Source organism: Nyctibius grandis, chromosome 14 (assembly GCF_013368605.1).
Source record: "Nyctibius grandis isolate bNycGra1 chromosome 14, bNycGra1.pri, whole genome shotgun sequence".
In the NCBI taxonomy this organism is placed as follows: Eukaryota; Metazoa; Chordata; class Aves; order Nyctibiiformes; family Nyctibiidae; genus Nyctibius; species Nyctibius grandis.
The window spans coordinates 14,128,226-14,143,397 of NC_090671.1; the positions used below are offsets into that span (position 1 = coordinate 14,128,226).

The window sequence follows — 15,172 nt, forward strand, 5'->3', positions numbered from 1 at the left end:
AGCAGACAGCTCTGCTTGCACTCAATAGCTTTTAGTAAGTTTCAAACAGATGGAGGAAGAAAATAAATCACAGGCAAGTTTCCAGTACATTGACACACAAGGGAGTTCAAGCACCTGTTAACACTCACTGTAATAACATATGCAACTAAAATAATTAGTTACTGAAAGGCTTCACAGCACACTTCCAGGAAACAGTGGTTTTGTACTAGTTATTACATTTTCTCTCAACTCTGAAGTAATGCGCTGTACTCAGTGAGGTCATCATCTTTGATTAATGACTTATTTTTTGAATTAAGTTGTAAGAAAAGCAGCCTCTCATTGTTTACAATTTTAATAGGAGACAGCAGACTCCTCACAACATGCAGTCATGCTGGACAGTGGTTCTTTTGTTGCTCTAAAATCCAACAGTGTTTACAAACTTAAAACTGAGTTAAAGCCAATGAATTCAGCTTTAGTACATTTGGTCTTGAAACACAAGAACTACATCAAATGCATGCCCAAGGAAAAAGGCATGACAGCTCGACAGGAGGAACCCACAGCACCACGCACACAAATTCCAGTTTTCCCACAGACTCTGACAAAGACTGTGCTGACAAATCTTTTCAGTTTGAGATTTTGCCAAGCTGGGCAAGGTCAACCGAATTGCTAGGCTGCATACTCCAATCTGCACCTCTAGGAAGTCAAGATTGGTGTTGTGATGATTATTTCTGGAATATCTTGTGTGTCTAGTGGCCCAGCAAGATCGCCACATTCTCAGCTACTGAACTGTGACACTATCCAGAACTCATTAAAAAAAAAAAGTCCCCCTAGCTGTGTATAGCCTCAGTGTGACCCTGCTGCTTCACCTAGGATACAGCAACCTTCAGCATCTTTTGCTATGAAACAAGAATACATCTAAGAATACATCCAAAATATCTATAAATATTTTCTGTAAGTAACTTAAACTTTCAGATTTCAAAACTGCATCAGCACTTCAGCATCACTAACCCTCCGCAGCTACACGACTCCTTGACTGAGTTAAACTGCTGCAGATGCGTGCTTTGGAGGCGACAGCCAGCAGCCAGCCATACACTGGGAAGACCTTTGAATATGTCAGTATGACACAATGATACATGCACTAAATCAGCAGCAGTTTTAAGATTAATCAGAAAATTTTAAAGAATTTATTCAAAGTCATGGTTTTACAAGCAGCCTACACTATTATTTTTAAACACCATTCCCCCCAGCTCTGGGTTTAGAATTCGTTTCCTGGTAGGTTAGGATTAAACCTGTTCAGTGCTCCAGGACTTCAGGGTTACCTTACAATGGTATCACCATTTCCAGAACTATGAGTTAAATATCCTACTAACCGTACCTCTTGCCAGTGGAGAAAAACACACATTTTAACATAAAACATCAGCAGCAACCCATACATGCCAGAGCCACTGGTCTCCTTATTAGTGAGGCTGTGGGAAGAGCTTGCATTAGAAGTCAAAAAATATTTGAATAAACTAAGAAAACACCACCACTATCTACACTTTGTTTACAAACACTTTATCAACAGCCTCTGGCTGATCCAGGATTCTCCGTCTAGCCCTTCCCGGCTCTGATAATTTTACACAATGGCTTAGAAAAACAACGGGGTGAGTGACAGGATTCCCAGCTGCTGAAGTCATTCAACGAGCTGCTCATGACTCTGCACAAACAGTCTTTTCAGTGAAAGAGAGCTTGTTTCAGAAAGAGATTCTGGAAAAGCTGCCATAGGTCTCTCTGTCACCCCTTGATCAGTATCAACGTGTCCATTCTCCAGTACTGCAGCAGAGCCAAGCAAAACATCTATGGGACACCCTGCCTGCATCGGATGAGGGAGCAGATTTTCCCCATTAAACATGTAACTTTAATGGGAAAAAACAAGTGATGAGTGGGAAGGGAAAGAGGAGGATGTCTCTGTAAAAGAAAAGTTACAGTACACAGCAATAAGAACTGCAAATGAAGGAACAGGGTGGTGTTTCTCTTTACTGTTGTCGCATTACTCCATTGTGTAAGCTGGGATCTATAAACAAAAGTGATGAGAGGTTACTCACTGGGTAGTTTATGAATTGAACTACAACTCCTAGGGAGCTTTTCATTACAAGATATGAGCTTGTATCTTGTAATTTTCATCAGCATTATGAGCTTTCATTTTCGATACAAGAATTTAACCAAGACCATCTCAAAGCACCCCGACACCTTGAAATGGTAATAAAAAAAACAAATGAATACTATATCTAGGCCTGAGACCCTGCAGGATCAAGCTTAGTTTTTATTCTCCAGTAAAAATTCTCTGAATTAAATTGCTCAGTGTATTCAAATGCTCATTATATTTTCTGCAGAACAAAGAGTTTTCTGAATTTCAAACAGAAGGTAAAAATTTGATATTTCCAGTCTTTTAATATGATCCACGGGTATTTTAAGATAAAGGGACCAGAGTGCAAACAAGCGCTGCAGTTCCTGCCACCACTTCTTTATCTTTCCTTACCTTTGTGTATTGGCTGGATGGGAGGAGATCCACAAATACTTTGAGATCAGTAAAACAACAGGGTTTGTCCCCAAATTTTTTGAAGTATTGGAACATTAGTTCTTCTGGATCACCTAGGAAAAAGGCCAGTTCATCTCTGTAACACGCTCTATTTGAAGTTGAATCTGTGAAATCACTATGAGAAATCTTTGTTAATGCTTCCCTCCCTCCCCTCTTCAAGACTACGTAGTAATTTAGAAAACAGATACCTGTACTACTGCAGATTTTAACAGAGGCTCAATGTCTTTGGTAACCAAGGACACATAAAAAAAACTCCAAGAGCTTCATTGAAGCACTTTGGCAGATAAGAGCTCAGCATAACAGGCATGCATACCCAGCCTCTGCTTATCTAACTTATTTTTGGATGGAAATACAAAAGGAACTAGTAAGTAGCACAGATGTTGCTCTAATCACGTTCTTTCCTTCACTGATTCCCTAAATACAATTTTTAAATGCAAGTTTTTAACCAGCAAAACCTGGTACTACTGCCAAAAAACTTAATGGAAAAACCACCCAGAGATTACAGCGTAACAGCAGGACTTTCTACAAAAGCAGTGCATCAGAAACGCACTTCTCATTACCATGCCAGTGACTGTATGCTCCTAGATCCCACAGGTCCTTTGGAGAGTTTTTACAAGCCCTGGAGCAGTCTGGAACTACCTGCCTTTCTTCAAGGCTCATCTTCTAATGCTTCCAAAATGCTTTACATACAGACAACAGCATGTATATTTTCATAACAGACATTGTATTTTACTCAGTGATTTAGCAAATAGCTTGTTCCAAGTTTGTGTTCTCTCTAAATCACCCCGTTAGTGGCTCTTACCTAGTTTATATTCATCGTTACAACCTCTGCATCGCAAACGCCTGATCAGCTCCAGTTTAGCTAAATATGGTCCCCGAAGTGGCCGAGAGCTCTTAGATTCTTCCGTTATCCTCTCTTCTATAAATTTCACAGCTTGCTCTACAGAACAGTGTACCTCTCCTTCCGAAGAGCTGTGCAATTAAAGAGACAAAAGGTTCTTTGATTTTTCCCACTGCTAGGGCATCGATAACACATGCTCAGCACACTCCTGGGATACCCTTAAGGAAATCTGGCACGATGCATTCTCTAACTCAATGACCATTAAAAATACGAACTGGAAGAGTTCTGCAGTGCACAAACCACTACTTATACAGCTGTTTCCAATAAACTATTGCCAGCCTCCAAAACAAAGCAGGGAGAACATGTCACTTGGGGTCTGATGTCAAGAAGCCACCCAAAGACACAGACAGTACTGTACTGAACATACGAATGCAAATAATTTGCTGTAGCACAAAGGAAAAACAAATCCATGGACAAACTGTTAACTTACTGCTCATCTTCTGCTGGAGGTGTCCAGGATTCATCAATGAGTTGAAACAATGAATCAAAGTAAGTTATATAAAACTGCCAATCATCTGAGCTGAAACAAAAATCAGACACAGAACAAAGTTTAGGGAATTGCCAAAACAGTAACTCGCTTCTAAAACTGCACTCCTTGCAAAAGCTGAATTTAAGGAATCACAAATATTCATATTATGGAAAAAAAAAACTGTAATAAGAATCATTTTTCCTTGAAAAGGTCTCACATCTCAAGAATACTATCATCCTGAACTTCTTGAAACGTATTAAAGAAAACAATTTCAATAAAGAATTGAAGCAAGCTACAAATTCTCCTCTTCACATTTACATTCCAGTCAGAGCTCATGAATATCCTCACAAAATGCTAAGGCAAAAGTTTCTCCTGCCCACCTTCAGAATAATTTAAGAGTATAGAACAGGAGACACCAAATACAAAGAGGTAAAGCTCAAAATGTCCTTATATTAGTTCTACATGTTGTCAGTGTTGTGTTCAAGTGTCCTGTAAAGCTGATGCTTATTTTCTCCAGTTTTTCCCTCTGCAAATATATTTAACAAATATTAAACACCAGGAACAACTTCTCTAGAGAAGAAACATTTTGCTGTCCCTTGGACAGTGGATGTAGACAGAACCTTCTCATCTTCAAACCTCTGTATTTAACTTATACTTAAGATTAGGGTACAGCTAAATACAAAAAGCAAACAACAAATCCCTCTTGACAGTTCCAAGAGACAGATTTGATCACACTAGTGTGCTCTCTCCTGATGCATCTGTTCAAAGCATTACGTGCATTTCCCAGTATGAAGTCTGGCCAAGTGAGAGAAATGAGGTTCCAGAAAATTAAATGTAAATGCAGTTCTCCTCCTCTCCCATCATGAAAGTTAGAGCTGGACAACCAGCACAGCCTTTAGAAATAAGGAGGTAAACAAAATTTTATTGCATTAATGTGTCGCTAAACTCAGCCTTCAAAAAGAAGGGACTATAGTCCTGACGCTGACTCTCCCTGTGACCTTCACCACGTCCCTTTAATGTTCCATTCTGCTGCCCTTTTCCTCAGGCTTTGGAGTGTAAACGTTTGGAAATGCTTTGAGGTCCTCTGAGGTTCTTCTATTTTAACCACCATTTACAAAAGCCACTAAACAAGGCAATTCACAACCAGCCCAGAATTTTTCTTCAGTTTTTCAGCAGGACTGCAGAAATACCATCTCACTTTTTCAGCAGCAGCCTTCTCGACAGCGCGTTGCACTCTGGCCACCTACACAGCTTCTTGTACATTGCCATACACTTGTTCTCGCGGCTTTGGAGCTCACTTGTCAGCTTCTCTACATTAAAAACAGAAGGGCAAGTTTATTTAATCAATGCATTTCCTTCTCTGCTTTCTGCACAAAGCTTCTTATTATAGCCAAGGACAGCAAGTGTAAGAGACCAGAAGAGAGGCCCTTGAAGGACAGATCTGCTATGGAAACCTTCATATCCCAATTCCTTAAAACTGCAAGTGCATTTTAACCACCAGAAAGAGTCCACAAACATGTAAGATATTAGGAATGTTTATTTTTTTTTTCAAGATGGCAGCTACAACAAACCAACATACTATCAATTTACTACTGCTAAGCATACTGCTGTGAAGTTCATCACTGAATATCACTTAAAGACCACAAACAGTTGGGTAAAACCAACTTGCACCAGAGCACCTCCAGAGTTTGCATCAATGTTTGAAACTGGTGCTAAGAGTCAGGCTTCCGACAGCCTTTTGTTTGGTAACCACTAGGTAAGTCTGAAGCAAAGAACAACTGCTGTTCCTCCACACAGCTGTGATTACTAATTGAGAGAGTAAGTTACCTCCTAGTTTTCCTCTCACGACATCCAAGGCTTCTTTATACTTCTCCAGACGTTCCAGAATCATGTAGTACAGTTCGACCTTAAAAGAAAGATCAGACTGCAATGAAATTTGCTAGTAAAAGAATATACAGGTGTGCCAAGAAATAAAACGACTTGTGTTACTGTCATTAGAAATCGGACATAGCCAGGACTGCAAAGCTATCTTTAGCATCCCAGAGGGTGGAACATTCAGGAATTTAGGTCTTTTTCCATTCTCAGTCCTGAAGTTTCTCTTGGGGCCTCCCAGGGAGCAAACCCAAGTACTTCATCAGTCAAATCAAATGCCAAAAAGTTTCCTTGGCCACACTCTGCCAAATCCCTCTCAACCCTCTGCTCCTGGTTTTCCTTCTGTCCTGCTACATTCACATTTACTTCCAGAACACTACTGATTGTTATCTTTGAAAACTGTTAAAATAACCAACTTCCTTTAACAGTGCATTCCTTATCTCAATGACGTTCAAATCAAGCTGAAAGTATCTCCAAGCCTTACTTCAGCCTCAGCTTCAATCTTATCTTCTTTCACCATTTTTTCCACCATTCTCTCAGCTAGTGGCAAAAACATCGTCTTTGAGAGGTTTTCATCCTGTGCTGAAATGGACTAAGGAAGAGAAGAATTATTGTAACACCTCAAACTTCTGTGTTGTCCCACCCACCACTTTTTTCCACATTAGAAGAGGAAAAAAAACCCAGGTGCTTGAATCTCCCCAAACCCACACAGTCAGAGCTGCCATCTGTCAAGTGCAGAGAGCAACTTGGAACATTTCTATGTTTGCACTGTACCTGCAGCGAAAGTCAAACTCATTTGCAACACTGTACACACCTGCATAATCAGGCTCATCACAGACCAAAAATAGTAAGGATTTTTGGGTACAATCTTATAAAGTGCCATTCCAGCCTGAAAAATATAAGACACAGTTTCATCATTCCTGAAACATCTCTGTTTATGAGCTCTCATGACAGACAACGCAAGCCAAGCAGCAATGATGGCAGCAGACAACACAGAATTAGCAACTAGATGGGAGGATTTTTATCAACCATGAGCTCTTCCATCCTAACACACATTCTGAAGAAGAAAACAGAGGGTGAAAATGTCTCAAAGATCAAGTATTTTGTGTAGGTCTGACCAGGAACAGCAATGAGCAGGTGCATGTATGATTGCCTAAACAGACGACAGCTTTAATTACAAGTGGTAACTACATCAGGAAGCAGAAAAGTTATTCTTTAGGAGTGAGGGGGATATTTCCAGTGCTGATTTTCACTCGTGTGCTCAGTGCCAAAAGGCACACCAAACCACAAGCCTCCCTCATGTAAGTAACTGCCCTTCAACACTCACTTCATACACACACAGACCCAGATATCCGAAACATGAGGTCACCTACACGTGCAAAGTAGTGGTTAAGCAAAGGCCGAGCTGAAAGCTTGGCTGTACCAAAGCAGAGCCAAAGTATTCAAGATTCTCCAGCCTAACACAGAAATAGTTATTCACATATTTCTCTCACAGATTTTCAGTGTCTGTATATAATGAAGGACAACACTTTCACTCATACAAAATCTGTAATTAATTTTAAGAAACTACATATAATATGGTCTACTACCACAGATGGACTTTTGGGCCCATTTCCTGACTGCAGTCTCAGTTTGTATTTTCTAGTACTTTCAGCTGAAATACCCCAGAACACGGGACGCTGAGGTTTGTTCTCCCTCTCTAATCAGTTACCATCCATGCACTCTTTGCATCTCTCAGTCCTTAGGTCAAATGCACAGCCCAATTTGGAACACCCTCCTCTCTGACAATGTCTGGATAACTTAACTAGATACATGTTTGTATGACACTTTAAACATACAAAAGGTCAGATAAATGTTAAATATCATTATCTGTGCAAGACTGGCATTTTTTCCACTTATGGTTGTAGACAGGAGGACAATTAACATCCAATCACGTCTCTGCAGTTTAGATTGTCTTATGAGGCTTGTAATTTCATGTACATTAATAACTTAGCCCCTGTCTGCAGCTTGAACTCAAACAGCATACACGTTGGGCTACAAAGGAGAATAACACTTCTGCTCAACATATTCTTTTAGTGATTTAAACCAAACTTGTACAAAAATTCAAGTCACCTTAACACAGTGGGAACGAGAGGGAGTTTAGGACTCATTTACTTGGCTCTCTGTGCTTTTTTATACAGAAGGGTGAACACGCATGCTTTGAAAGGAATCTTCCATTTATAGGCATTCTCCAGGCACCTAATTTGGAAGGGATGAAAACAAAACTAACCAGCATGACACTGTTCTGCCAACTGAGAAGCAAGATATACTTAAAGAAAGTGCTTTTTAGCTTTTCTTCACTGAATTACAACCACTACAAGCCTAGTTATATGTTAGACTCCAGAGGTAAGAGCACGGGCAAGACTATTTTTCCCAAAGATAACAAACTAAGGAGTAAATCAAGTCTGAAAACATGGATCAGAAGATCTTGCTAGATCTTCTTGTATCTATTCCAGAATTCCTTTATACATCTTATGTAACCACCGTACTGTTCAAGACAGACTGATAAAAACCTCCCAAAATAACCAACATATTCTATCAGACCAGATACACACAGAAAAGGCACAGTTGTCCTATCCCATGTAAGGAAAAGAAAGCATCTGTCTTCAGATAACTCACCCCCTAAATAACGATCTTCTAAGCCTTTCTGTAAGAACTAACATACAGTTTAACTTCTGCATTAACCCAGCTTAGCTTTCTGGGAGAGTACTATAATATGAGAAGGCATTAACAGTTATACATATAGAAAAAGACACCTTAAATGACCAGAACACAAATAGCTGATTGTACCTGTTGCATCTTCTTGTATTCTCCAACCCTGGCATAGGCCATGAAGAGATGAGAGTGATACTCTTCACTGTTGGGAACCTTCTTTACAGCTGCCTCATAAAGTTTAGTTACCAGTTCCGCTAAACCAAAACCAGATACTGGAGTTAATATAAATTTGGGAATAATTTTAAAGCACAGCTACCTAAAGATAGTGTCAGTGATACTCTGAACAGTAATCTAGTTACACCCATCAACCACAGAAATGGTACTCTCTCCCCCAGGACCCCCAGCAGTACAAACAGTAGCCAAAGGAGGAAAGTGCTTAAAAACCAAACCAACCAACCTCAAAACAGAGTTAACAGCAACAACTGAACTGCTCAGTAGCACTTAAGTCTTTTTCTTAAGAAAGTTTATCCATTTTGGAGCATTAAACTGAATGAAGATTTCTACTCCTGGCAAAATGACTGCTCCACATGAACGATGTATCAAAACACAACATTTTCAAAGCCAAATATCAAATTAGTTACTCTTATTGCAGGTTTACTTATGTTAGTCACATCCTGTTGTTTCCCAATTGCTTATTTTAGTATTCTTAACAAGTAAAATATTTCACGCTATACTTTTTAATAGGTCATGACTAAATACTTATTATAATATGCAAAACTTTCTTACATTTTCATCCTTCCAGATTTTTTTCCTTATACTTACAATCACATCTCAGTGTAGTATTAGAAAACTAAATACAATTTGTCTTTCACATAGTTTACATATCCTCAACACACATACATAAAACATCTAATTACAATTTTCTTGCAGGACCAAAAGTGGAAGTGCCTAACACTTACTATTTCCTCTCTGAGTTACAAACCTAGAAGTTAGAAACCTGAGCTTAGCGCTCATACAAGTTGTTCAGAATCACAGAAAGGCTTTTGACATTTTCAGGGGTTTGTTTATGTTGAAGTCACATATACACACAAAAACTTAAAGAAACAATGTTTTAACTCCACCTAGACATACACACATGCATATAGAAAGAAATTAACTAGGAGAGCACAAGCAATTGCTACATTGCAGACTGATACCAAATACTTATTTCTACAGAAGCTGTTTCACCGCATTGTCATTGCTCCAGCAGTTCAACAGTAAACGCTGGTACCACCACCAAGAACCACGACAAGCTGCCAGAAACAACAACTGTTTAGAGCTGTAGATAAGCTGTATATAAGGTCTGGCTTCCTTCAGAAAAGCACATGTGGTTCTACTCTGTCACTCAAACATTCACGATTTAGTATTTTTAAGATACTGTATCACCACAAGGAATCGCACTGACAAAGCTAACGTGGTCAAATTGAGGGGCCAGGATTTCCCTTCTGTCACACAGCTTCTGGAGGCCTGAACCCCTCAACAACAGTCTCACAGCACTAAGCACACTCCAAACCACAGCCCATGCGATCTGTCATCTCTACCACATACACTGACAACAAATTCCAGAAGCTTTCATTAAAAAAAAAGCGAACCCAGGCTGATTGTGATGGATGATTATTAGCATGCCATTCATTTAGCAACTGTGTACAAAATAATGTTAATGAGAGAAGCCTAAACAAGGTTCTTTGCTTTATGGTGATCACCAGAGCCTTAAAGGCATTTACAACAGGCGTCATTTACATTCTTTGAGTCTCTCAATAACACGCCTATACGTGAACCCTGGACTTTGCACATTTCCCATGAAACTGTGGGTCCCGTATACTCCTGGAAGAACCAAAATAATTATGATTTTTAAGAGAGGCAAAGGAAAAAGCTTACGTCTATGCATTTCCCGGTAAAGAATTGTTAGTGCTTGCAAGGAATTATCATCTGTAGGTTCAAGTGCTGCTACTTCTTGTGCCAGAGCATACGCTTCATCTTGCTTGCCAGTTCTCTGCAAGCCAATTGCCTTTAGAACCTATTGACACAACACAGAGGCAGCTGTTAGAAACACAGTTGGCAGTTAGCAGGGAAAATCGTCTCATTCCTGGTGAGGAGAGGCTTTGCTCAACCACCTCGTTACTTCTACAGAACTTCACATTTTATTAAGCTTCTAATTCATAGGGCTGTAGAGGAAAACTTCCAAATGCAAGCTGCATCAAACAGTGTGGCTTTGCATTTCTCAACAAACACGCAGGCCACTCTAAGGCATCAGCTGCCACTCAGTTTTCTCCACCTGCAGACTGAAAACTGAGCACTCCTGCCAATTTTAATTTTTTTCTTTCAATAACTGGCCAGAGAGAAGTGACATAAATGAGATTCAGGTCAATGACATGCGCTTCAGCTTGGGAAGCTTTCAAAATGTAGAAGCAGTATGAACTGTAGAGGAAAACCCACAGGGAAAACAGAAAAGTAGAAAGACAATCACATGTTCAGAAAACCGAGGAACAGAACTCCTTTCCCTTCAACAGGGGCACAGCAAGGAGGGAGCAAACAAGAGGCAGAAGAGCAAATGCCTCCAAAATCACCTTGTTATGCTTTACACTAAGGACTACACCGCCCAAGTAAAGGCTTCTGTCCAAACTACTACAGATTGGCATCTCAACCTGAGGTCTAAAATAGAGGCATTTTAGGCACAGCCCATGTGCCAAGGTTGCTTGCAGTGGCTCTGACAGGGAGCCAGGCAATTAGCTCAGGCGTAACCAATCACACTCTAGTCATTAGAGGCACCTCACCAAGAGGATCTGATCACGTTTGCCTGAAAACTTGTAACTGTGTGAATTAGAACAGTCCGAGATGTTCCAGAGGGTTCAGAAACCACCGTGGTCTCTGGAAGATGATGGACGCTGCTCGGAAGCACAGCACAACTCCCCAAGTCTCAGAGCTTCACTCACCAAACAAGGTCAGTGCTCTGCAATCACACTTACCTTTGCACAATGAAGATCCTTGTGTTTTTTGAGCAGTTTATCCGCTTGCTGGATTGCCATTTTATTATTGCCATTATCGAGATAATCTGCATAGGAACAACATATATAGAATTATACCAGAAGACCATTCTGGAAAGCTATCTCTAATTTTACCATGCTGTATGTGCTTAGGCCAGTAGTGCAAACTGCATTTTCCTTGTACAATTACTACTAAGCCAAACGTTCAGGCAACATGTCATTTTGTAGATGAAGTATTCATCTCGCTGTACTAGTTTTAGTCATTCAAACAAACAAGCTTTTGTAATTACTCCGCATAGATCATTACAGCAACAAAAGAGGTGTATAATAGAGCGGGTTCTGCAGCAACAGCTCTTTGCTGGCAACGGAGCTCAGGCTCTTTGCTTCGGTAAAAGTAGAAATTAGTTTGGTGTGCCTCTGGAAGGCTTTCAATGACTTCTAACAGGCAGCAGGTTAGAAACTAAGCACTCACAATCTACCAAAGTATTAAGTGAGAAGAGCTACTTGTCCACACGATCCATACTTCAGGCAGAGCAAACCTGTCCCCTAGCAGAGTATCACTATGCTTTCACCAGAGTGGTTTTAAAGACAAAAAGCAAAGCTCACAGGGGGAGCTTCACTACCTCCTAGGGCGATATCCCACTATCTAGTAAAACTCCAGCTGTACAAAACCCCTGTCTCAAGACCATTTTCTCCCTTTTTCAGCTTGGTATTGCAATTTTCAGCTTCACTTACAGTGCATCGTCATGTTATTAGACAATTACAAACAAGCAATTTAGGTCAGAACATGACCCCTATTCGCCTCCCCTTCCTCAAAAATTAATACTTACTGACCCAAGCCCAGCAGAAAAGCTCAGCTGCACCTGACGTGCTAACAGGGAAGGGGCTCCTCACACTGTTCAGGCCTCTCCCCTACCAAACTCCAACAGTTAATGCCACTTAATCGAAATTACAGCACACATTTTTTTCTCGTCAAGACCGTAGTTATGAGAACTCTTTTACCAAGCAGAGAGGTGACCTTTAATAATTCCTTGGTATATGGTACAAAGTGTGCATCTATACTAATGAGATTTATATTCAGCAGCTTTAACATTTGCTTCCATGGCCAAGTGCGTGCTGCAGATTTAAAGTAGAGCTAATTGGGCTCCTGAGACCACACAGACAAAACCTCAAACGAGGCAGCCTGCCCACACTAACCAAAACAAAATATTGCTGCATAAAATATAGTTTGAAACTGTAACACATTGTCTTTACGTGGGTCAGATGGTGATTTTAACTTACAAAAAGCTGGGCAGCACCTTTAACATTAAAACTTAAGCAGGGATTTCTCAGTGGTTTCAAAACTATGGAACAGAACATCCTGGTGATCTCTTCATACACCAGCAGAGACTTCTTGATTTAAGGATCTGCTCTGCTCAGTTCACTTACACACAAATTATCTGCCACGCTGCACTGCCTGTCTTGGATTGTTTAACAGCTGTGCCGATAACATCTCCACTTTAGGTCTCCTAAAGTAAATCAAATAAACCACAAACCTCTCTAAACTGCAGCAGAATAAAAAGATTGTATTTTGCTAACAACAAGTAAGCCTGTTGGAAGCCAAAGGAGCTGGCAGCTTCCAAAGGAATTCAAGCTAAAGGAAAATAAACTTAAGCCTCTATTAGTTGCAAGTCTGTAGGTGGAGATGTTCAGTGGCTGGAAATGCAACACGTGAACCTTGAGGTGAAAGGAGAACAAACTGAGATGAAAGATAAGCAGAGCTGTCAAGGAACCTCCAGTAACCCAGGCACACGGTGCAAACTGAAAAGCACCGTTTTATGTGAAGAATCAGACCCCCGACCTCACGCTGAACGTCTCCAGTTTATGACTTTTGTGAAGTTGTGTATTTACCTCTTCAAGGACATACCCTTTATTTCGGGTTCTGCAGCACCAAAGCCTGAATTCAAACCTTACACTGCAGATAATCCTTCCTAGAACTAGCAGAAAGCAATTTTAAATCTCTCTCCCTAATACCTATGCTCTCTGAAATGAATACAGTGCAATACAACTCAACATCATCTGCTTTAATATCAGTTCCATTTACCAAGCTCTTTAAGAACATTTAAGACATTACACAGGTTATAACACAAATAATTGCACGCTAATAAAAATGGCAATCACAGCATGTAAAGAGAACTAAGGAAAAAACATTGTTATATAAAGAGAAACAGCACAGCTACACTCATAATTATGCAATGAACTTTAAGACACGTGTGTTTGCACTTTTAATCAAACCAAACTGCCTCCCTCCATTTCACAGGAGCCCATCATGGATGCAAGCCTATATCACACCGTCCTTCATTCCTGGAGCAGTAAAGGACATTCCCAAAGCACGCTCATCCCCACAGGAGGGCAGCTCTCCGTGTGTTGGTAGGGAGAGATTTTTTTTTCTGGTGTTGAAAAAAGTTGAGAACATGTTCTGAAACCTCTATCCAATCTTCAGTTTCAGGGACAAAACGATACAGTAGCCTGGGGAAGTGTTTTTCCTTTCTCTTTCTCTATATTTGCATAAACAGAGACAAGCTTGTCTACAATTGCTTAAGCAAGCCCAACTGCATGTAACAGCCTTGGAAATATCTGGGGACAGCTTAATACAAGAGGTTTCTTCACAAGATCGTCTCCTCCTAACTACTTCACTCTTGTCTCCCAATTAATTTCCTTAACACCGTAATTAGTCTGTGCCACAACACCTCAACGCCCAACTTCAAGGTTTCCGTGGCTGCTCTTGTTCCTTTTACGAATGAATCCGTTTTTAACTTCTCTGCAGCACAAAACAAACGCCGACCAGTTACCTTGACCGAGAGGAAGCGTCACAGAAACCGCCACCGCCCGCCAGAGAGCGGTACCGCCCGGGAGGAGCGGCTGGATCGCCCTCCGCTCCCGACCGCGGGTGGGGGGCTCCCACCGGGGGGAGCGCAGGGGAAAGCGCCGCTGCCCACGGGAAGAGGCGCGGAGGGGATGGAGCCCGGGTCCCCCCCGGCCCGGACGAACTCCCGCTTCCAGCCCCGGGCGGGCGGCCCGGGGGGGAGCCGGGTCCGAGCTTCGCCGGCCGCCGCGGCAGCTCCCCGCATACACACACACACACACCCCGCGGCAACGGCGCCCGGCGGGAGGAAGGACGGGGCGGCGGGAGGCGAGAGCCTCCCCCGAGGGGGCGGCAGGGCCGGGGCCGCGCTCCCGGAGGGGGCTGCCCCGGCGGCTGCCCGCCGAGCGCAGCGCGGGGCTCCCCCGGCGCCGGGGCGGGAGCGGCGGGCGGAGGGCCCCGCCGGAGGAACAAGCCGCCCGGTGGGCCCCTCGGAGCGGGCCGGGGCAACCCCGCGAGGCCGCAGCGGCGGGGCGGTCCGCCGGGCCGGGGGAGCGGGGCCGGGGGGCCGCGGGGTTCGTACCGTAGATGGGCCGCAGGCGCCGGTCGTTGGGGTCCTGCACATGGCCCCGCGCCGCCATGATGAGAGCGCAGAACCGCAGTGCGCAGCCGCCGGCCGGGCCGGCCCGGGGGCGGGGGTGAAGGGGCCGGTCGGCAGCGCGGGGCGGAGCTGGGCCCGGTACTGGTGCTTCCCTCGCGGGGCTGGAACGGTCGCCCGGCCCGCGAGGCGCGGGTGCCCCAGCCCTCCGCCCTC

The 15,172-nt window shown here is 42.5% G+C and overlaps 1 protein-coding gene across 2 annotated transcripts in view; it reads right to left on the reverse strand.

Annotated features, from left to right (window-relative positions):
• NAA25 (N-alpha-acetyltransferase 25, NatB auxiliary subunit) overlaps nucleotides 1-15,007 on the reverse strand; it is a 30,812-nt gene extending 15,805 nt beyond the window's left edge. Inside the window, exons 1-11 of one of the 2 annotated variants that reach the window (XM_068412588.1) lie at nucleotides 14,942-15,007; nucleotides 11,499-11,584; nucleotides 10,411-10,549; nucleotides 8,629-8,747; nucleotides 6,614-6,688; nucleotides 6,284-6,391; nucleotides 5,755-5,833; nucleotides 5,126-5,237; nucleotides 3,889-3,978; nucleotides 3,360-3,529; nucleotides 2,498-2,610 (exon numbers count right to left, since the gene is read on the reverse strand). In XM_068412588.1, the coding sequence (XP_068268689.1) occupies nucleotides 2,498-2,610; nucleotides 3,360-3,529; nucleotides 3,889-3,978; nucleotides 5,126-5,237; nucleotides 5,755-5,833; nucleotides 6,284-6,391; nucleotides 6,614-6,688; nucleotides 8,629-8,747; nucleotides 10,411-10,549; nucleotides 11,499-11,584; nucleotides 14,942-14,999 (1,149 nt within the window). In that variant the 5' untranslated portion in view covers nucleotides 15,000-15,007. Of the gene's footprint in view, nucleotides 1-2,497; nucleotides 2,611-3,359; nucleotides 3,530-3,888; nucleotides 3,979-5,125; nucleotides 5,238-5,754; nucleotides 5,834-6,283; nucleotides 6,392-6,613; nucleotides 6,689-8,628; nucleotides 8,748-10,410; nucleotides 10,550-11,498; nucleotides 11,585-14,941 lie in introns of those variants that run through there. The other variant, XM_068412589.1, reaches the window with a different exon arrangement.
• Between the last annotated feature and the right edge of the window lie 165 nt (nucleotides 15,008-15,172).